This window comes from Apus apus, chromosome 3 (genome assembly GCF_020740795.1).
Source record: "Apus apus isolate bApuApu2 chromosome 3, bApuApu2.pri.cur, whole genome shotgun sequence".
In the NCBI taxonomy this organism is placed as follows: domain Eukaryota; kingdom Metazoa; phylum Chordata; class Aves; order Apodiformes; family Apodidae; genus Apus; species Apus apus.
The window spans coordinates 54,112,357-54,135,886 of record NC_067284.1 but is presented as its reverse complement, the minus strand read 5'-3'; the positions used below and the strand labels follow the sequence as shown (position 1 = coordinate 54,135,886).

The window sequence follows — 23,530 nt, the reverse complement described above, 5'->3', positions numbered from 1 at the left end:
CACCTGCCTTATGAGGAAAGAGTGAGAGACCTGGGGCTTTTCAGTCTAGAGAGAAGACTGAGGGGGGATCTAATTAATGTCTATTAAGACACGAGGGCTGGGCATCAAGAAGGCAGGGACAACTTCTTTTCACTTGTGCCCTGTGACAGGACGAGGGGGCAATGGATTCAAACTTAAGCACAGGAAGTTCCACCTCAACATGAGGAAGAACTTCTTTCCTGTGAGGGTTACAGAGCACTGGAACAGGCTGCCCAGAGAGGTTATGGAGTCTTGTTCTCTGGAGAATTTCAAGACCTGTCTGGATGCCTGAGTGATCTGCCCTAGTTGTTGTTGCACATTTTTTTTGGTCCTGCTCTGGCAGGGAGCTTGGACTTGATGATCTTCAGAGGTCCCTTCCAACCCCTAATATTCTGTGATTCTGTGATTTAGCACAACCTCCTTCTTAAAGCAGGAGTTGGCTTCCCAGACCTTGAGCTATTCCCACAAGAGACTGGGAGCTGTAAGTATGAAATGGCCTCTGAAGACGTGCATTCCCTCAGGAAATAGGAAAGGCGTACCAAATGCTGGAGAACTGCAGAGGACAAGGAGTCTTTCAGACCAGTCTGGAGCTTCATGTTTGTTCGCAGACATCCTATGACTGTTTGATTCAACATTTGCTTAAAATGAAACAATTGGCAAAAATTACTGCAGAGAGCTTGCTGTAGCCACACCAAAGATTGTTTGGGCTGATTAAATACTTGAAAGGGTAAGACCCACAGCATACCTTGTGTTTTACAACAAGCTTCACAAGAGAAATGTGTCCCAATAAGCAGTTCAGCACTGACACTACAGAACTCTATTCACAACAATCACTGCTCAAGTAAGACTTCTGGGAACTGAGGTGCTGTAAAAACCTGGCTGATCAAGGACACCCTGAAGCACCAGACATGCTGGATTCCTAAAAAACCAAGACAGAAAGAATGATATATAAGGCACCAAAATTTGTTTCCCAAAAGGTAAACTTTATGTTTACCATCTGTTAAGTCAGAAACGCACAGATGCAGTTGCACTAGGCTTCTGTCCAAGACAGTAAACTTGAGTTTCTCAGGTACCTGGAAACAGCTATTGTGAAAGTTGTTGGGTTTTTTTTTTTATGTTCTCTAGGAACGTTTCTAGGTCTTGAAAACTCTGCAAGTTCAATCAACCTAGGCAACACACAAGCACTTCCTCAAAAAACTTTTTAGCTGTCATTCTGTATTCTTTGAACAGTAGAACTCAGATTCACTGAACTTCAGGGGTTATGGTTTCCCTTAAATAAAGAAAGGAAGGCCCAATTTGAATAGTTTTCCTGCTTGCAAAACTTTTTAGGTACCTTCCAGCAGAACTAGCTGAACCTGCGTTACCTGAAGGACTTCATTCCCACAATGCTAGATTGTTTGACCATGGACCTCTTCAGAGAAAGTTAACACAGACGGTCACTAGTATTAACACATCCTCACCTCACTTTCAGTGATGAAAAGCATTTTGGACAGATTAGCAAAAGAAGGACAGAAAAAGTATTCACTTATAGAAATTCAGCTATAATTGTCTGGCTCCCCACACTCACATTCTAGAAATAAAAAAGAAAAATCTTAGGAGGGATAAAGTTTAAAAGCTATTCAGTACAGTTTCTATTCAACTCCCACATCACACAAATGGGTATCTTGAAATAAAGCAAGTACCTTTTCACTTGGAGAGGTTGTGAAGGGCAAAAGACAAGTTTATCTGACAGAGTTCCCCTCTGCTTTATCATAAATTCCTCACCAAACTTATACTCTTTCAACACTCACCATTTTGACTGTAATTCATCTGCAATTCCAGTAAAAAAGTGCTGGATAACCTCCACACTGGTCTCCTCACGTCTGCACGTCAGTGTCCCAAGTCTGTAGTTCATACCTGAATATTTTGTGAGCCACTGCTAATAAATGCACCATCCTACTATATTCCTCCTAACTTTAAACTCTGGACAGTCTTTTCCTGTCTTTGGACAGGAAAACCTGGCCCTTTCTGAACACATCAGCTCCAGTATTTACATATAAAAGCATATATGACCTACATACCTCTGGACAGCTGTCAGAGGTCTGCCTGCTCTCTGCAGGTCAAGTGTCACGTTTATCTAGTATATATAGGATACATTACAGCCCCATACATAAATGTTTCATTTGGCACCTCAGCTTCCTGTATTCCTGACACACAAGCATGTCTTTCAGGAACATTTTAAATAGCAGTTGTATAAGCTCACGTACAGAGCAAAGGTTACTTTTAGGTAACAACCCAAGAGAATAACAATTTATTACTCTGCATATGCAATCCGTTTCTAATAGAATATCTCCAGCTATAGTAAAAGCTTAATGAGCAAGGTGAACCAGCTTTTACACTAATACAACTTCTATTTACACACAAACAAAAAAAACTACCTTTTTGAACAGTTATGTTTCTACATTAATCACCTCCTACAGCCCGCAACTGAAACAGGACGGAGTTCAAATACCTCATCCACCACATGTTAGATCACCTACCTGTTCCCAGTTTGTCAGAAAAAAAATCCATGCTATTCCATTATATACTTTTCCTCTCCTTCATAATCTTATATGATTTAGGATATCTAGAGAGGAGCAATACTTTACTTCCTACTCTTCTAATCCAATTTGGATAAGAGGTTTGCTGCTAACAAAAATAGACAGGGAGTTGCACTTTATGCAGACGCTAACACCTAACAACAAAAAGGTAATTCTCAAAGACTAAATTTTACTCCTTGCCTGAGACAGGAATCCAGTTTCGTGTTCACAGGTACAAGAAACCTGGTAGGTGTTCTTTTCACATACATTTGGCATTACTGTGCCACATATACTATCACCAAAAAAAAAAAAAAGGATAGAATACCATAACTACAAAAACGGAGTTATACTACTTCCATAGGGACCCAAAGGACTTTGGTCTGGCCATATGGTCCAGTTTTAACTAAAAGCTAAGGAAATAGTTCTGTTTAACATTTGACATAGTTAGAAATTTTCAAGGCATCACTGGTTTCAAGTTTTCAATTTGCTATGTATACAGAAAAATGTTACCTTCAAATAGGAGAGCATACCAAGCTGAATATGGCAACTTTTAGCATAGCCTTCAGTTACAAGCAGAACTTTGATGGAAAAATATTTTCAAGCTTGTGGGGTCATGTAAGATACATTTTTGAAAAACATGAGAAGGTATTTTTGTACCAAGATAGTAGCATGTTTGTTTGTTAAAATAACCATGCTCTCCAGAATCTGTATTGCTTTTTGTTCTCTGAGATTATGTCAGAGAGCAAAGAAAAATGAAGGTAAAAATCTAGCATATGAAGACAAAAGTAATTTTAAATTGGTAGAGCACAGGGATACTGAGAGTCACTGTGGCAGAGCACTCTTCCAGCACTAGCCAAAGCATGCACCAATTGCTAGACAGCATTAATATGTTCAGCTGGTAGCTTCATGCATTGCTCTTGCTTTTTCAGTGATGTGAAGTCACCTCTTTAGTTCTAATGAAATCACATTAAAAAGGCAACAATTTGACTTTTAGTAATTTTACCACTGAGGAAAGGACTCCTAAAGAAAAAAGTTATTCCTTGATGCAATGAATTCAACAGACTTTTGTCTGAATGCATACCTTCAAGATTTGGGCTAGAAATTTCTAAGACTCCTAAAATTGAGGTGTGGGGACACACATTCAGAGTAGTTTTCATCATCCAGTGCAAGTTTACTTATTTCCCACAGAAAGTTCTCAAGCAAGATAGCTCAAGAATTCCTTTTCAAAAACCACAGACTTAAAGCTGTAACCTGGCACTAGACTTTGGTTCTCTTTAGACATCAGCTCACATTTCAAAGCTACCTGAAGAAGCCTCCAAACCAAGCGTAGTTGCGCAGTTACAGTTTGGGCTAGATTTGAACTAGCACACTCGTGAAAGAAAATCTACATCTCTCCCCCATCTCTGACCTACAAAGACAGATGCAAAAGTATCTTCACATTTGCAAACTGATTTCTAGCAATTACCTTGATTTTGCACTTTGTATCAGTATGCATGTTGAGGTAAGCTTTAAGCAGTAAAAGATTACTCATTTTCTCTCAAATAAAATTTTTTCTAGTCAGGAAACACCATTGAGTAAATATACAAAAAAGAGCACATAGCCACAAAAAGTCAGTTTTGACAACACCATGACTAAATAATTGCTAAACAGCACCAAACAATTTAGAACACAGTAGTACTTCACATAGTTTTGAAATCAATTTCACATGATCTACAGCATGAACTTTATTTATTAACCAAAGCGACTGGTTAATATATTACAGACTTCTTCCCTTCTGAATCTTGAGAGAACCCTCTAACCCATGGTGTGCACTCCAGATACCCATACAGGCTGCCAATAGCATACTGCCTGGGTATCTCTAAGTGCACCTCTGTGCACCACAGAAACAAAGCCCTGTTCTTCTAGTATAGCAAAGTTAACAATAATAATCTAGTATGGGGAAGCTGTTTCACTTGCCCTTTCTTAGTCAGCTGTTCAGTGCAGACTGATTCATTCCAAGAAATCCGGCTCTTTAGAAGTAATCTTTGCAAGTTTTTAGGGGTAAACTGGCCCTCTCAAAGCTGATGATATTTATGAACATGTCTTAAAATTACAAATAGCTGCTCATATTGGGAACAGTGGTGCCTCATTCACGCACATCCATAAAGGTTTGTAGAAGATCTGCTCATATTCAATTTGCTTCTTCTGATTAGTTACCCTCCTGCTCATGGCATCTGTGGAGCAGAACAATGCCACACAGCTGCAGAGGGTACAGTCATAGGCAACCAAGTCAGCACACGTTAAAAAGTTACTACATAGACTCAGCAGAGATGTCCAACCACATGCAACCTCCTGGACCAATGCAATTTCAAAGTAAACATTACATTTTAGGAAGTCCATTCAAGTAATTAACTATATCACAGACATACTAAATAAACCAAAGAACTACCAATACTGCAAAGTCAACGTAACCAAGTTGACATTAAAACAATCAGAATCAATTTATGAAGTGTCAGGCAAGTGTGACAAAGGCTACAAGTCTATCTGGCTGATCAGCTGAGACAACTAATTGCCAAGTTGCTGCCTTAGCAGCAAGTATTGCTTCGATGCAACTTAGTGGCAAATTATTTATTTTGTATTTCAAAGACAAACTTTCAAGCATGCTCAGTCTCGGCAACACCAGCTGTGGAAGCAATACATATCTCTGTAAATATAAAGAAAAGACTTTCTCTGGCTTTGCAACCACGGTTGTACTTTAACTCTTTAAAACTCTGAAGTGATTCTGTACTTTAGAATTTCACTGATAGAAGTGTGTGAACTCCATGTCCCCAGAATAAACTCTGAACCATACAAATAGTGTGCAGCCGCAAGCTCACCCTCCTCTAGCCTCTCTTTTATAATACTTATTCCTTATCTGCAAACATGACTGCTAGGACAAAAAGATGTGAGATCAGCAGCTCCTAACAGCTCAAGTGCTACCAAAACTTCAGAGCATTACCAAACCAACATAATGAGACTTGTACCAGCTCCAACTTTATTAGTTTCTCAGATGAAGCATTTTTCTTTTAGTAACCACTTTCAAGCTGACTGAAGCTTTTTTCCTGGTTAGAAGAGAAGCATTTATTTTTAATTTCACAAAAAAACCCCAACAACACAACCAATAACCAAACCCGAATTTCATCCCAAGACCCCAAATAAAGACACCAATAAAAAACAGACAAATACAAAAACCCCTATCTTGTAACAAGTGTCTTCACTTTCAAACCAATCTGTGACCAGATATACAGCTATATAATTTCCATCATATTGTAAATCTAATGAAGCTATAACACCTATGTCATATTATAAATAAGAAACAAGAATGATTCACAGTTTAAAGAAAATACTCGAGAAGGATACAACCAAAAGTATAGCCAAAGAGCAGGAGCACAACTGTTTACACAAAGCTTCAGCCTCAAAACCGGCCTGACAAGAACTGTGGGTTAGAGCTCAGTTCCAATGAGCAGCGCCTGTGGAGCAAAGCACCACTCCTGGGAATTACTGCATTTTCTCAGTTTTGCTAGAGAGAGCTATTTTTTACTGCTTCTGGTATTAAAACTAAGCATGTTCCTATTTGCTGGACTAGGATTTGCAGAAGTCCAACCATGAAAGTAACTGTGTTTGTACTTGCCCTAGGTCCTTTGTTTCAGAACGGGAGTCTAACATGAAAGGGTGCAAGTTTAGGAATTACTGGGCATCTTTTTCTATCTAGGCCTGTCTTTTCAAGTCACCCTCCCCCACTCAGCAAAATGAAAAGGCTAATACAACCACAAGAGATATGATTTCCATTCCAGCCTCCTCACGTTACCTACCAATTTTTTATTAACAGATCTGTGTTTCCCAATGTTACAGCATTGTGCTTATTCCTTGACTTTTGATGTAGAAGTCTGCCTAAAACATAAAAATTGGATAAAACAACAACAAAAAAAAAGGCTGCAGTCCCCACTCCCAAAACAATAGCACTATAGTTGCATGCACTGAAATGGCAAGCCTTGTCTTTACCTGCAAAAATAAAAAGGTCCAGAATACAAAAGTTAAGCAAAGATAACACAAGACCTAACCCAAAGGGGCACTGCAATATTGCAGTTGAAACTCCCAGTTAAGTGGCAGCCAACTGAAATAAAAGATTATATGAAAAGCTTCATTGCTAATATCGTAAGTAACATGGAATCCCTTTCTGACCATAAAGGCACACACCTGAAATGGCTCCAGAGTACAGAAGACTGCATCCTTTGACAAAATTTCAGCCTTCCAGGTAATGGCTTGAAAACTCAGCATGCTCCAAAAATGGTTTTTACTACGGTAGAATTGAAGAACCTTTATTTTTTATTTTTTAAATAACAATACTTGCAGCCTATCAGCTTAGCCCAGATTGGAATCCTGCAACAAGATCATCTTCCTTAAGTGTCTTTTTAAAGTGTGCCAAAACCATTAGTTTGAAGGATAATCTAAATAAAGCCATTGTTAAAAAAATAAACCTACATCACACCACAACTAGAACAGCTAAGGAACTGGTCAGGGAGGAAGGATTATTTCCTGGCTCCATAATGTAGCAACAGACTGAGCTCTCTCTCTCTCTCTTTTTTTATTATATTAAGCCTTCACAATGTTTTGCAAAAACAAAACTGAGGTTTGTAGCTCATCTTTTTAACAGGTGATCAACAGTATTGAGCAGCAGGAATTTGTTTCTAGGCACACTGTGGAAAAAAAAAGTATACTTAGCAAGGAAAAGGAAATAAAGTCCAAATTCTGTTTTTGTTCATCTACCAGATCAGCTCACCAAACCTGATACCTGAGCCAAATTATGCAGGTGCAAATAAGGATTCAACCATATTGAAGCCAACTGAATTAATCAGCGTAAGCAAGATCACTATCAGCCTACCTAAGCAAGACTGTACTAGAGCAGACCTGGGCTGAATGTGTAATTTAATTCACCACTCTGATTTTGGATAAGCCCCAGACACTCAGGGTAATTACAGTGCCGTCAGAGACAATGCTAAATGTCAGTTATAGTATTTAAGTTGTATACTGTTTTTGTCTGATGAGATGAAGCACTCAAATGCCAGGTACCTTCCAGCTTCTCAAGCTATCAGCTTCAGCTGTGTTCCAGAACTCTTCAGGAATGGCCCTCTTAATTTGATTTTGTTAAAAATACTTTGACTTATACACAAGTACTTGAACATAGTAAGTCCTCTCTGAACTACCATATTCCATTACATAGAAACTTCCTCCTAAAAGATGAGACTCTAGAGTTGAAAAAACAAAGCTCTAACAGCTACATGACTGCTAAAGATCCAGACCATCCTGTACTAGCTGTTGAGCTTCACCTTGAAATGCACTGGCAGAGTTAAGTAATTTTGAAATAAGAATTCACTCATGATAGAAACTTTTCAGAAAATCCAGAGGTGCAGGGGAATATACAGCTGATTAGAAACTAGAGGAAATACGCAGCATGAATTCAAGTCAGCAAACCCATGTGAAATAAATAATGGGAGTTTTCTGTACTTAAAATGTCTTAGCCTGTTAACTACCCATACTGACTGCTCATAACCAGTTTTATGACTTGAGCACTTTAAACAAAAATAGCAGCCATTGAAGTACTGATATATTTGATTGTGAAAAAAACTTGTTTTGATTAGCTTTTCACATCTATTTACTCCAGTCCTCCCAGATGTAAAATAAAACTGCAAACATTTTCAAAGTTGCATGCCAGAAGTCTTCTCATTATTAACCACTCCCATTGTACTTGAGGTTGTACTCTAAATTTCACTAACATTAATTTGGTATGAAAACTGGTCCAAGCAAGGGAAAGTTGATGCTCTCACAACACTGTATTATTACTTCAGTGCAAGCAATAGAGAGAAGACAGCAGCTGTTGTCCTCAAACCAGAGAGCTGAGGAACAAAAACAAGCCACAGACACATTCACAGACAAATCTACAGAAAGCAAGGCAAGAACTTTCTGCCTACCACATCAGAAAGCTATATAGTCAGTGTAATGACAAAACATAAGACACAGCTCCTGAACCTCTTAGAAAACGCCTGTTGTTAAATTAATTTATCTTGGGTTAGTGAGAAGTCAGCTCATGCACAAGCTCCGGTCAGCAGGACTGAAGAAAAGAAGAGTGCAGGACCACACCACTCTCATCTGGTGAGGAGGGGTGTTGTGTGTGGACAGGCCAGGGGGATGACAAGGAGAAGATATCACTCTTAGCAGGCAGTAAATATCATATCAGTTCAGAGCCTCTGGAAAAAACCTTCAGTAGAAATCCAACGCTAGGTTACATGAAAGTACAATTTAGTACAGCCTAGCAGCTGTGTCTCTTAAACAATTACAGTTTTATAAAAGCTGGGGGTAGTTGCAGCAGAGACGTTGTTCAATGAACAACTTAGAGCATTCTCTCTTCACTTAAAAAAAAGACAATATATAGACAACAAATAACATTACAGACAGTAAAAACAAGACAATATAATGGTTTGTATTGTTCTACACTTGTACTTCTTGCGACTATTCTCAACTGGAATCTTAAAAAGGTAAAGAAAAGGTCCGTTTTGAGGGAATTCTAGAAGTAGTTACTGAATTTTCAAATTTTTCATATAGAGGAGTTTAGGTGCAAGAACAAAAGTTTGCTCTCTTAGGGCAACTGTAGAAGTAAACTCACCGTGTCCAAGAACTGCAAGATTGTAACCGTGCTTCCACTTGGATCTACGATACATAATCAAAAGCCACGCTGGCAGAGGCAAAATGACCTGTTGATGATGGTGGCTGTCAACAACGGGTTCAGATCAGTTAGCTGCTAGTGCAGACAGGACAACATTTTTCAACACTGCGAGAGAAAGTGAGAGTGAGACCATATGGTTAAGCCCCATCCACATTAGCACCAGAGGGCTAGCATCAGCAATGGAGAACTGTCAGCTGGGAGAGGCAGAGGTGGGAAGTCTTACCCATTGCTCACAGCCACTGTAAAGGATGATTTTGTAAAGCTTTATCAGTGGTGGCTCAGCGTCTGTTAGAGTAAGTGATTTTTGAGAAAAGCATGAATAACACCTCTTTGAACACAGCATATTGATCTTGTGTCCAGTCAGTACTCTAGAAGTTACAGAGCAACTCAAACACTCCATTGTTCAAAATTATTGAAGGAATTCAGTTACCAGACAGGTGGTTTCAGCATGCTGCAGATTCACTGAAACTTAAAAACGTGCTCTGGATTTATACAGGATGAGTCTAAGTTTTACATTTACAGAAGACTGACAGTTGCAGGTAAGCATTAGACAAGTATTGTCAGCAGACACCTTGCCTGTTTGCTATTCAGGACCACACAAAATGCAGGGGAAAAAAAAAGAGCTGTCTTTAACTTCAAACTACTTTGTGTAGGGCAAGATGGACCAGATGATCTCCAGAGTTCCATTCCAAAATAAGTTATTCTCTCCATTGACAAACCTGACCACAAGTGCAGAGGCATGAGCTTTGCATGCAAAGACAGAAGCACTGCATCACAGAACTATTATTTATCACCTATTCTCATGACCTGCAGGAATGCCTGCTCTTAGTTATAACCACTCTCATATAGCAGGAGCACATTCTGTGCTTAAACAATTTTAAGGCAGCATAAAATACCACTGCCTGCAAAAGCACCAGTCCTGTCTGCTGCCCTGCATTTAGATGACATGAGGTTTTTGGACAACCATGGTGTCCACAGATTTACGGCCCAATTCGTTCCTCAATTTGATTTACTACATTCCATGCATATACCGGAATGTGGAACAGGACCAGAGAGCTGGGCCCATCTTTCACACAATGGACTTCATGTTAATTTCCAGAAAAAGAGCAAAATTATGTTGTGTTTTTTTTTAATGCATGGACTAATTAATAGCGAGCTGAAAGGAAATGATTTGTTCCTCAGCAGTTCTTAAAAGCTGAGTTTAGTCTTTATAAACAAAGGAACATAAGCCCTCCTTAACTTTCAAGCTCATTTCTGTTTTCTTTATACTCACTCTTCTATTAAACTTATTTGTTGCTTTAGGTAACAAAACCTACATTCATCAGCAGAAGACAGCTTAGCACAGCAGTAATCTTATTAGCATGCATATTGAGTTAATACTAAGCTTATATGAAGGATGTCATAAAATTAAGCTTGAAAACAAGCACAATAACAGCAATATACTAAAAATGTCAAATTCTGAGTGACAAAAGCAGACTTGCAAAACCCTTTATTCTGTCTTCATCTGGTTTAGTCACTTCCTGTGCATAGGACAACCTTTCTATTACAGTTTTTGCTATGCCTGGAGGTCTAGGACTTCGGACAACTGAAGAGACAAAAGGAAGACAAGCACCGTTAACCTACTCAGTTCTGTGACAAGACATGGAACCAATTTCTCTTATGAAGAATGACACCAAGGCAAGAATTATCAAAATACTTCTGGGAGGCAAAAATTAGGCACAGTTTGCTGGCTAACATTCGTGCAAGTTACTTCTATAGCCAGCTTCTATTATAAAACTTGGGATATACTAACATTAACACATCTTAGGGTCCAGTTGCAAAAACTCTTCTAACAATATTTCTTCCATGCTTGCTGGGAAAGCATCTTCTAGCACTGCTTGTCAAAGTTACGCTGCAGAAATTGAACAGGCCACAGCAGAGACTCCAGCACGTGCCAAGTTGCAATGAGAAGACAGAAGGACAGAAACACAGTCTCTGAAAACCGTGGGATACTATCTAAAGATTGTGAAAGCTTAAGTCATGAGCGATGCTTCCAAAGACTAATCACCATCCTTAAGATGGTGTAAAATCTGATCAACTATGGCTGAGGACTAAACAACTGAAATTAGACTTAAAACCATGCTCAATCCTCCAGCATAAAAGTTAGGCTTAACAAAAAGCACTGAGTGCCGTGGTTAAGCCTACAATGAAGATTAACTAGGAATTCCCCCATGCTTCAATTACAGTAATGATTATTAATAGAGAGTGTAGAACTCCTGGGATTTTAAGTCTCTCTGTAGCCAGAGATGCCTCTCTGTTACACTTAGATACACATCTCTGAAAAGCTGAGCAACCCTACTCTAGCAGAAGGTAAAGTTGCAAAGCAGAAATCAAAACTGACTATCATTTTTAAAAGGGAGGTTCAGTAGAAGAAGTAACAGAGGCAGAAGGGGAAAAAAAAACAAGCTTCATTGAGTGCCATACTCTTCCACACCAGCACAATGGAAGGGAATCCTGCTCCACTCTTGAGGGCTGTGAGCCACCTGGCCATAAGCCAATGTTATGTACAGCTACTTGGCCCTGAGGGTTGAAAATCAAAGAAGAACAGCCAAAATATGAGGCTAGCAGACACAGCTGTCAGGCAGAAACCAGCAGACCTGATGACTGCAGTGTTACGAATGCTCCAGCCCATGTCAGTTGGCTGTTTTGCACTACACCCTATTCTTTCCCTCGGTTATTTCCTTCCTCTCTTTGTCTACCTACTATAACTGCTACTTGTGCTGTTTCTCTCCCCTACCTCTGCCCTTGTCTCTTTAGGGTCGAAGGTCTTGCAGGCAGACTTCTACTCACACAGCATACAAACACTGCAAAATTAAACGTGACAGCTTTTTGTATGTTTAGCTGATTGCAACAGTCCTTTCCCATCTCGAGTTTTTTACTAAATTCAAGTTCCTTGAAAGACAGTTGATGGACTCTGTTTATAACACTATCCTTAGTCACAGTGTACCAGCCAGTATTGAAGACAGGACTTCACAAATAATGGAGTATGCTGATTTAGCTTCCATAAATGGAGAGTTTGGCCACTGCAGAAATGTCTGATCTACAGCTCTCACTCATATAAACACACAAAGTCACACAAAGATGAAATCCTTCCCCAAATTCCTGCAGGGAAAAGAAATTTAAATGATAGCAGATTGGATGGAACAGCTCTAAGAAAAATCAATAATGGTAGCTGTAAAATATAAAATTAAAGTAAGTCTGGTTTTGATGTTTTCAGTACACACAGTACATTAAATTTGGCATAAGCCCAACAGAACATGAAGTACTTGTGGACAATGTCTGCCAAGAGCTAGAAATATAGCACTTAGTCTTTAAAGAACAAACAGAGAGACTCAGATCATTTCTACTTCATACATCAGAAAAAAATTAAATCAAGGTGATCTTTCTGAGTGAACATTTGTATTAAATCTAATTGGTGAGCTTTGTGCAATACGGAATTGAGCATATGCTGATTGGCAAAGAATCAGTATTCGTCATTTTATAATGTGTTCCACTTGTGACAAAGGTTATGAACAGATGTTACACCTCCCCATATTCCAAATCACTGTGCTCTCCTCCTCAGCATCAGCCTTGTGTCTCAGATACAACACTTCTCAACATCTGACTAAGTGGAAGCAGAAGAAAGAGATGGGAATGTGTGAACGCAGGGAATGTGTGCTGCACTATCAGTTTTTTCACCCACCTCCACATTTGTTGATACTTCATTAGTTTACATGCCTCAGAGCAGAGCAAGATTTGATTAGTAACTGAATACTAATTTGCATTTCTGTAGCAGCTTCCAAATATTAGAAAATGAAGCATCAACACACCTGTGAGTTCTTAACAAATGAGGACACAAAAAAAAAGGGAGATAAGTCTAACACTCATCTGGGGCTTCGGAGACATCATCCATCATCCCAGGACACTTTCTCCACTACCTCCCATACACCGAACTCCTTTGGAGTTGGACAGATGTGAACAGTAATTCTAGCTTTATTAGGTTTTCTGATATATGTGGGACGGATTACACATCCTTCCCCACATCTCCCAGGGATTCAGAAGAGACACACCACTCCTGTCTTTAAAACCAGTATGAGGTACTTCTCCCTGTGACTGGTCTCTCTTGGTTTAAGGTAAAGGCTAACTCTTCCCTCATCTTTTGAATTAGGCACCTATCTCTGCTCCTGTTTAGACACTGTCAGCTCAGAATCATAGAATGGTCTGGGTTGGAAGGGACCTTTCCTGTAGTGCCGTCAGGTACTGGAAAGCTGCTCTGAGCCCTCCCCAGAGCCTCCTCTTCTCCAGGCTGAACGACCTCAACCCTCTCAAGCTTGTCTTCATAGGAGAGGTGATGCAGGCCTCTGATCATCTTTGTGGCCCTCCTCTGGACTTGCTCCTTCTTGTGGTTAGGGGCTCCAGAACTGGACACAGTACTCCAGGTGGGGATTCATGAGAGTGGAGCAGAGGGGAAGAATCACCTCCCTTGACCTGTTGGCCATGCTTCTTTTGATGCTGTCCAGGACATGACTGGCTTTCTGGGCTGTAAGCACACATGGCTGGCTCATGTTGAGCTTCTCATCAACCAGCACCCACAAGTCCTTCTCCTTAGGGCTGCTCTTAACCCATCCTCCTCCCAGGCTGGATCCAGGTGCAGATTCTTGCACTTGGCCTTGCTGAACTTCATGAGGTTGGCATGGGCTCACCTTTCAAGACTGTCATGGTCCCTTTGGATGGCTTCCCTTCCCTCCAGCGTGTCAACTGCACCATATGGCTTGCTGTCATTGGCAAACTTTCTGAGGGTACTGTCAATCACATCATCCATGTAGTGGAAAAAGACTTCTAACAGCACTGGTCCCTGAGGAATGTCACTCGTCACTGGTCTCCACTGGGACATTAAGCTGTTGACCACAATTGTTTGTGTGCAACTTAAATGAGCTCCTCAAAATTACAGCAAGTGAAAGATTGCAACAAAAATGCTTGTAACACCTTCCCTCTAGAGCAAGGAGTTTCCCTTGCTAACGACGCATATCTCAGAACAGTGAAATATGAATAGCTGTTTCAACGAGGAAAAAAAGTATAGTGTATATATACTGGCATAGAACTCCAAAAGCAGTTGCTACATCTAAGGCCCAGGTGCCTTACAAGTGGTTTTTAAGCCCCCACATTTTACTATAGCACCCTGGCCTTTCTCAGCCAACAGCCAGAGAGGTACAAGGACCAACTTTCTGTTCACACCTGCTGCTAAGAAAGCCTCAAAACTAATACACTAGTCCCAGTACTGACTAAAAACACACACGCAAGAAAAAAAATATGGATAAAAATAAAAGCTATTCATGCATTTATCTGTTCGCATGATCAAGCTGAGTTCCTCAACTTCAGCAGGTGGCCAACCACCTCAATAATGTATCATGTCTTTCAAAAAAAGAAAAAAACCCAGCTGCCACCCTCACCATGGTACACTGCAGCCCTCTGTAACAAACCTGAGTCGTTTACAGAAACGTAAACCAACAGGCTGCAACAACAGGGAAAGCTCTACTGGAATGATATCTCACATCCACCACATACAGCACAAAATTAATGCTAAAACAATTGATGTGGGCTATCAGCAGCATAGCAATTACCTTATTAAAAGGAAAAAAAAAAAGAGAAGAACAAAGATCCAGTATGATGGATCCATCTACCACAGGAATCAAGAGGAGATGACTTGGCTGTGAAAAGTCATCTAAGCACAAAGGGGTGATCAAATGTCTTCAGACTAATATGCTTTACAATATAATTTGCCTTAAACTTGGTCTGCTAATCTCAGGATATGAAGTGCACAGTTATATAGATATACATACTTTATATATAAACATATATAATGGTTTAACTCTGAGAGGTGCAGGGACAGATTGGATGAGAAAAGCAGTCCTTATCTAATCATCACAATCTGCCTCGATCTTATCACACGAGAACAAGCACAAACAAAACACCTAAGAGCCTATTTTTGGGCCTGCTGCTTCTCTGCACTACCCATCTGAAAAACTGAAAAAAATGTGTAAATTTTTTTCCCTATCAAGCAGCAGTTTTTACTGATTACCCCCGTAAATTTCAGGGCATTTGAGCTGGATCTCTACCAGCCCTTTGCTGAAGGTTCACTACACAAAATAGCACACACAAATAGCAGGTGCTTGAGTTGGGCATATCCGTGATGACATGTTTTACAGTTAGACTATTTTCTTCTCCCCTCTAACTATTCAACTTCTGATCAACACTACTAATGTTAAAAAAATTTTAACATTACAATGCCAATTAAACAGAACCTGTATCTAATACAAGAACAAGCCGGAAGCATTTTGTGGGTAATAATAGAGATAGTCTTTACACGTGGCTTTAATTCCTTCTTTTAAAGCAGAAAGAGGACAAAAGCATGAAGTCACTTGAAGATAGCAAATCTTTCACAAGCATGCAGTATTCCTCCTTCTCTCCAGCCCAAGTTTACCTGCTACATCTGGGTTGGCCATTCAAGCCTAGGTTGTGTCCTAGGGCCAAGGTCAGGTCACCCAACAGTCAAGCACCAAAGACAGATTACAGAAGAGCCTATCTAGTTTAAGAAAGCCATGGATGGACAGCCACTTGTGGGCATAACACTTTTTTCTAGAGTTTCTTTTTCAGCATTCGTAAATCTGAAACTGAATTACCATCAAGGTTTGATCATGAACATGGAAATAACAATATTGAATGAGCAGTCAGTAACTCCAGTGTCCCACACAAACAGTCTATTACTCTGGTTTCCTATACACAAGGTATTCTCCCAGTTTCTATCAGAAGATTTTTTTTACACCTCTAGTAGTATGTTACATTTTCTTTCCTAAATTCAAAACGGAGAGCTTGCCCAGCAGAAAGGAGCCAGATCCATGAGGAAGCAGATACCCTACCTGTGACATTAGCAAAGGGTTGAGGCCCCTGCACTCTCTTTCCCTGTAAAACAGAAGTTCAAAGCAAGCCTCTGCTAGCCTTGAAATACAGCAGCCATCTAAATGCCTATTTGCATTTATTTTCTTCCATGTTGAGCATTCTTGAGAGAATTTTAAGTGGCTCAGGGAAAAAAGCAAACCAAAGCCAAACAAAGAAAAAAATGTATTAGTGGGAAATGGCAGAACTGACTTATTTTTAGAATTAGCAGCTTATCCCAAGAGGTGCATTACAGCAGGAAAAATGAGCAACAAGTTCTTTAAAAAGAAGTGAATTGCTTTATAGTAAGCCTCCATATGTGATGCATTTTGGATTTTTTCCCCTAACTTCATACCAAATAAATAGTTCAGCTACATGATGGGACAAAAGAACCATTACTTATTTTCTCAGTTGAACCTTGTGTTAAAACACGATTAAAGCAATATTTATTCTTTTAAAAATACTGCACTGAACTACAGCTGCTTCAGATAAGTGGAAACTACATCAAGGTGGCATCAGACAAAATCTCAGTATGCATATTAACATTTAAAGAGGAGTCTTGAGATTTCTTAGCAGGAGTTCAGGGACCACTTGTGATTCAATATGAAATATTTGTCTGAAGAACCTACAGATAAAGTACTCAAGTTGTACGATTTTAAAAACAAGTCTTTACTATTTAATACTGCTTAACTACTGAAAGCAGAAGGAACTGTGGGAGAGCGGGCACTTTGGGGCAGATCTGTAACCATGAGAGAGGCATGGTCTTAACAGAAGAAAAGGAAGTCCAAACACATGTAACCTAAGTCTAATTTTGCTAGTAGTCTATTGTTGTCTTACAGCATCCCAATGGACTGCATGCTTAAGGAGGCAATATGTGCAGGCTGCACAGGCACGTTAGTTCCCACACCTAAAGCCCATGCTTCCACCTTGGTGCTTTGTTTGCTGCCCCAGCCATTGCAGATCACATCTTGGGCAAAAAACCTGGACAGAAATATTTCAAGCTAGATGTAACACAGAGATGCAAGTTTGGCTGCCCTGACCCAAAGAACAATTAAGACATTTGTCTTGTTGAACCATACAAGGGGTTACCATCCTGGAGGCCAAGCTGGCAGAAGGGAGGAAGAAATTAACTCAACAGCTGCTATTTCCCAGTTGCTTGCTACTCCATTCAGACAAACTGTCAGACAATTAAGCAGAAGCACTGAAGAGGCAAGCTGGCCAGGGTGAGACACTCAAATCAGATCACTAAGTTTGGTCTCACTATGCCTCCAGAAACTCTTGCAGGCCCTGAGCTCCAGCAATGCCAATGGCAAATCTTAACATACTTCTTAACAGAAAACAAATGAGTCCCTTTAAATTTTATCTGTGTCCCCAGCCCTGCCCATGAGGCAAGGAAAATCCCAGCTCAGGAAAGAGTACTTCAGGTGTTAGTAATGAAGTCCAAAGGGTTATACAGTTGAAGAAATTATTGTATACTTGAAATACAAGCAGGTAAGTGCATCCAGGCACACAAGTCGATTTGCAACGGAAGCAGAAATTCAACAATGGTGGTCTACTTAAAAACAACTTGGACTAGGCAAGGTTTTGTGCTATGTTTTTTGGTTTTCTGTTTTTTAAGGGTTTTGGCTGGAGTTTTTTCAATCACCTTTCTACATCCTAGCTCAAATAATCTATCCCCCAAAGAATCTCATCTGACCAACTTGCTCCAATTCCATATGCTGCAAGCATCTAAAAAGACTATCCTAATAATAATTTTATAATATTCTGTAGATCACTTCTGATTGAAGTCTATTTAACTTCAGCTTTTTCCTGCCTTCCTTGTTGTTAATTTCTGTGCTATGCTATAGACTCACCTACAATGCAGAGTCTCAGCCACTGCAGCAAATGTTAAGACCCAACAATGGAAACCCAGGATTTAGTGACAAAATCTTCTCTGCCAAAATGACCATGTTTATTCTCCCGAGTACCAAATTTGTAAGCTAACAGGCTGACAAAAGCATTCCTTCAGCAAAAGCTTGCCTACATCTGGGATGCTGATTAACTTTTGTCAATTAGATGGTACAATTGCTTCCACCAACACACACATGCCCACCCTATCTAGTATAGCCAGACCAGCACCACTGTCTCAAATATCTCTGTACTATTAAAAAACTTCTCCCAAAAGAACTGCTTTTCCCCCTTTAAAAAATAAACTTAGTCAATTAATCTGCTGCAAACAGGGTCAGCACAAAAAAACATCTGGTTTACATAGCTGTGTAGCCAACATGAAGGGAGATTAAGAGTATTTCAAGCCAGCATGACACATATCCATAGTCTTCTACAACATACTGCAGTGGTGAACAAGGAAAGTACTGCAATGTGTGAATCCAACAAAACCTCTTCCCAACAGAAATATAATTACAGGGCCAGAGTAAGGAATTTTGACTGCTCCTACTCTGAACAGTGCCATATACCTTCAATTCGAACAGTATAATTATAGGACACTCCCAATCCTGAAACGACAGCCAGAAACGCACTGCAAAGTTTAGTCTACTCCACTCTGGAGTACAGGAGAATCGAGCACAAAATTCAGCATTTATCTAAGTATGTACCACGGGTGGCAGTCAAGTCATTATGATTAGCATGGATTAAAACACAAGGTCAGCAGATTAACTTTTACTACCTGTTTGCCAACTGAACTGTGCTCCGGCATAGCAAGGACAGGAGGATACCATCAATCTTTAACCAAACGCTTCCACCCAGGTGCTGTGTCCAGCCTGAATCAAACAAGCTGCTGACTAGTTCACAAAACGTCACCTTCACAGCATTTGCACCTAGCATGCCAGCCAGGAGACATTGATGGAGCAAGGCTGGAATTGACAACCACCGATCTTCAGCACAGGGTGCCAGCAGAGGACAACTGAATTTTCCAGTCAACTATTTTATATCCATTTGTGACTACAGGGTTATTCCAGAAAGGTCATTTTGAGCAGTCAGCAACATTTGGTGCTCCCAGTCATATGACAAAGGTCAGCAAAAGAAGTGCCTGGCATAGAGTTCACCTAAGTAGCCAATAAGCTGTGCACTCAGTCGTGCAAAGCATCAAAGCACCTCCTCTCACTTGAAGCAAGATCTCTTTCAAATCAATATAAAGGATACTTGGAAATTAACATATAGGGCAAATATGCTAATTTTTCTGCAAATCAAGTAATTGTCAATAGTTTTTACTGCTTTTAGGAGAAAGCAGCAACAGGCTAAAGCTTGCTTTCTTGGTAGTTTAAGGATGCTTTCTAGCATGCCAAGGAACTTTCTTCTTTTCTAACCTGGAAAGCAGGGGTTTTTTTAATGTATCAGTTCCAACATTTTAAACCAAAACCACAGTCACTTATGACTATTAAGTGCCACAACCACTGCAAAACATTAAGGCCATAAAGAACACACCATTATGCTACCCTATTGCTCCAGCCCACCTCCAGCTTCCCTCTACAGAACCCACAACAACACAGGGAGAGAGAAATCCATCCTAGGAGCTGCCCATGGCCTCCTGGGAGACACAGCCACCTCAACTTTGCCCAACGGGCAGGACTGGCACCTCACGGGATCAGAACAAAATTGCTATTTTACATTCTTCCCCATGAATCTTTCCATCCAGGTAGACTAACTGGAACTGACTGGGGATGCAATGTTAATTTCAGAAGAACAGAGAGTTTAAAGTAGGAGTATGAGATTTTTGGGTTCATTCTGTTAACCAGTAGATTGAAAGGTATCAGAAACTAGATCAGATGGCAACATGCTTACTTTTTTTTCCACTGAAACTTTCTCAGCAGTATTTAGTGGCACTGGACCTACTTCCTGCACCATCTCTTTGCTGTCACTTCCTTTGACAGCTTGTCAGCATACCCGTGAATCTGGAGATTAAGGAATGAATGTCTGGGAAGGAAAAGAGCTGGACTTTTTCCTCTTGATGCCACCTACAGTCAAAACTTTTGCAATCTAACCAGCAAGGTGCACAGCGACCAGCTAGCAACAAGTACCTCCAATTACTGGCATCCTGCAGGAATTCCTCATCAGCTGCGTAATTTTGCTTAAAAGCATGCACTTAAAGGTGACTTTGATTTCTCATGAAACACCCTCATTCTTCCTTTTTTAGCTCAGGACATGGATTAGCATCTACAAACAGCTTCAGGTTTTCTGCTTTCCTGTATTCCTGAGTTCCTGCCTGAGAAGAGATTTTATATTAGAATATACTTGTAATTAGTTCCTTCCAAATGAATAAGAGCTTTAAATACCACAGGCTCCAAACAGATGATGCTCTATTTTGCATCTACAAACACACGGTCTCCAGCTATAAATCCTGAAGTGAAAGGACCCTGTTTCCCCTGCCTAATTTCTTCAAAGAAACCAGCACTGATACCAAAATACAAAACGGTGGTAGCAGACGAACTATCCAAGTTCTGCTTTGACTGAAATACTAGTGGTTACTCAAAATGTTAATTTCCAAGATGATCACTAGCAGGGTGTCCCGCTGTGTTGAGAAACACATTTCAGTGTTTTGCAAGAGTGGAAACATTCATTAGGCACACGACACAAGACTATACTCAACATAACCTAAGTGCTCCTACAAGTTTAACTCATTTGAAAAAGGAGACGATTAAGCTTAAGGTACCCACTAGGTGCCTACATACAACTAAAGAGCATTCCTAAAGCATCCTGCCCGCCCATTCATAGGGCTTCAAAAGGAGTTAGGACACTTCTCTTGTTCGGCACTAAAAAGGTCTGATTTCCTAACTACGAGTGCTCGATTTTCTACAAACTGGGCTTTTTTTGCCCCGGGGAGCTGGGGAGGGGGAAAGAGGGCAGGGGAGAGGAGAGGTGGAAGTGTCCCGTGCACTACATCACGAATTCCTAAGATCACCGGCCTAAAAGATTAAAAAGCCACAGGGGCAGCACAACAACAATACGTGCAAAAGAAAATCTGAGTAGCCCGTCCAGCTGAAGCTTTCATCTCCCCTGACCTACTGGTGCCTTTTGGCACAAAAAAAAAAGCGACGGAAGATGCATCATCAACAGGTCATCTGGCTGCTCCTTTTTTTTTTTCTTTAAAAAAAAACACCAAACCCACCACAAACACCGAAGAAGAAAAAAAAAAAACCACCACCAACGAAAAGCTGCTGAACAGAAACCGGAAACAGCCTTTTTTTCCCCCCAGCTTCCCCCCCCCCACCCCCGCCCCTCTCCCACGTTCAAAATGGAAAGAAAAAAAAAACAAAACCAACAAACAACAAACCAACCCATCGTCTTTCAGCTCGGTCTGGTTGAAATGCTTTGTAATCCCACCGGCCAAGCAGCGCGTTTTCAAGGCAGGGGAGTCCCAGCAAAAACAAACGGGTGGCCTTTAAAGGCGAAGGCCAGACCCAGCAGCGTTCCCAGCCCGGCTGCTTTCTGCCGGCATCTCTGCTAGAAGCTGCATTTCGCAGCGGGTGGAAAGAGCTGCAGTTTCTGGGGGGGGGTCGTGAAATCAAAAACAAAAAAAGAGAGGGGGGAGGGGGGGGAAGCAAAAAGCTTATCGCATGAAAATAGAATAACTGCTTTAAAAAAAAAATAAATCTCGTTTTCCCTTTTAAGAAGCATTCGGTTGAAAACACAACTACTGGCTGCTGCTCCTCTCCCCTGCCTTTTAAAGACCTTCTCCGTGGCTGTTACAGGCGGAGATGCCCCCCTGCCATTATCTCTTGTGAAACCGCATGATTTGACTACGTGGAAATAAAAAAAAAAATTTAAAAAAAAAAGGAATGAAAAGAAAAACCCGACGAAAGTTGCCCCGGATCTCAGGCTGATACGAGAGAGAGAAACCTTGCAATTCCTTCCACGCACCATCCCCCCCGCCAAAAAAAAAAAAAAAAAAAAAAAAAAAAGGTTAAAATTAAAAAGACACAACTTATCTACCGGCTAGCTGGGCTCCTCCCGAGTAAAACAAATTCCGAAGAGTTAAACGAAAAAAAATAACCAACCAACCAACTAAAAGAAAACACGCAAAGCAAGCTTTCTCACCGAGACTTCGCAGGTTACCAGCAGCAAAACCAAACCCCCCTTTGTTTTGCTTTCAGCCGCGCTCATTCAGCGCCCGGGCTGCGATCGATGGAGCCCGGGCTTCGGGGGGGACCCTTTCCTCCCCGGAAAATAATAAATAAATAAAAATAATAATTTTAAAAAATCACAACACCACACAGAAATGACTACAAAAAAAAAAAAAAAAGCCCACTCCCCTCCCCAACAAAACCTCGCAGTCCAAACACCGAGCGACTTTTTTTTTTTTTATTTCCGCCCCCCCTAATTTTTTTTTTTTGGTGATGTTTTTTTTCCCCAGGGCAGGGCAGCCCGGCAGCCGCTCCATGACAAAGAGCTTCCCCAGCACATCCAGCCCCGGCTCGGCCAACTCCGGGGTGGCTGGGAAGGGGACAAAAAAAAAAAAAGACAACCCCAAACGAAATAAAACCCCACAAAAAAACCCAACACCCCAAACCAACCAACACCCCAACAAACTCCCCAAACCCCGGGGGAAAAAAAAAAAAAAAACACAACAAAACGAAACAATAAAAAAACCAATCCGCAAACAAACAACAGACCCAGAGAATGATTTTTAAAGCAGCAACAAAAAGGCAGCGCAGCACAATGAGCGCCGGGGAAAGGGGGGCGAGGGGGAGAAGCAGCCCCAGCCCCAGCGCCCCCCCCCCCCGCCTCCCCTATCGCGATAGCGGCGACAGGCGCGATGCTCACCTCCGGGCAGGAGGACGCGGGCGGGAGCGGCACGGTCGCGGCTCCCCGAGGCGGCGGAGGGAGGCCAGAAGCGGGGAGCAAAGGGGCAGCCCCCGCCTTCTCGCCCCCGTCTCCTCCTCACGGCCGCACGGCGGGCGACAGGGGAAGAGGCCTCGGCAGCGCTTCCCCCCCGGCCCCGCGGGCTCCGGCGGGCCGGCGCAGCGAGCGACAGAGCGGCGAGCGGCGGCGGCGGCGGCTGCCGGGGAAGAAGAAGCAGCCGATGAGCGCCGGCCCCGCCGCCTCCCGCCCCGCCCGCCCCGCAGCCCCCGCCTCCCGCCCCGCCCGCCCTCTGGGGCCCCGCCCCGCGGCACGACGGGAGTTGTAGTGCCCGCCCCGGCGGGGGTGCGGGGCCGGGGTGCGTGTGTCTGTGTCTGTGTCTGTGTCTGTGTCTGTGTGTCCGTGTGTACCTACGTGTGCACGCACACGTGTGTATGCACAGCGTGGGGTCACAGGCCCGTTTGGGCTGGAA

The 23,530-nt window shown here is 41.5% G+C and overlaps 1 protein-coding gene across 3 annotated transcripts in view; it reads right to left on the bottom strand.

Annotated features, from left to right (window-relative positions):
• Positions 1–23,264, bottom strand: part of PELI1 (pellino E3 ubiquitin protein ligase 1) — a 46,656-nt gene extending 23,392 nt beyond the window's left edge. The window contains exons 1-2 of one of the 3 annotated variants that reach the window (XM_051615121.1): positions 23,023–23,101; positions 9,256–9,420 (exon numbers count right to left, since the gene is read on the bottom strand). In XM_051615121.1, coding sequence (XP_051471081.1) covers positions 9,256–9,310 — 55 coding nt within the window. In that variant the 5' untranslated portion in view covers positions 9,311–9,420; positions 23,023–23,101. Of the gene's footprint in view, positions 1–9,255; positions 9,421–21,536; positions 21,561–23,022 lie in introns of those variants that run through there. The other 2 variants (XM_051615123.1, XM_051615122.1) reach the window with 2 other exon arrangements.
• Positions 23,265–23,530: the final 266 nt, after the last annotated feature.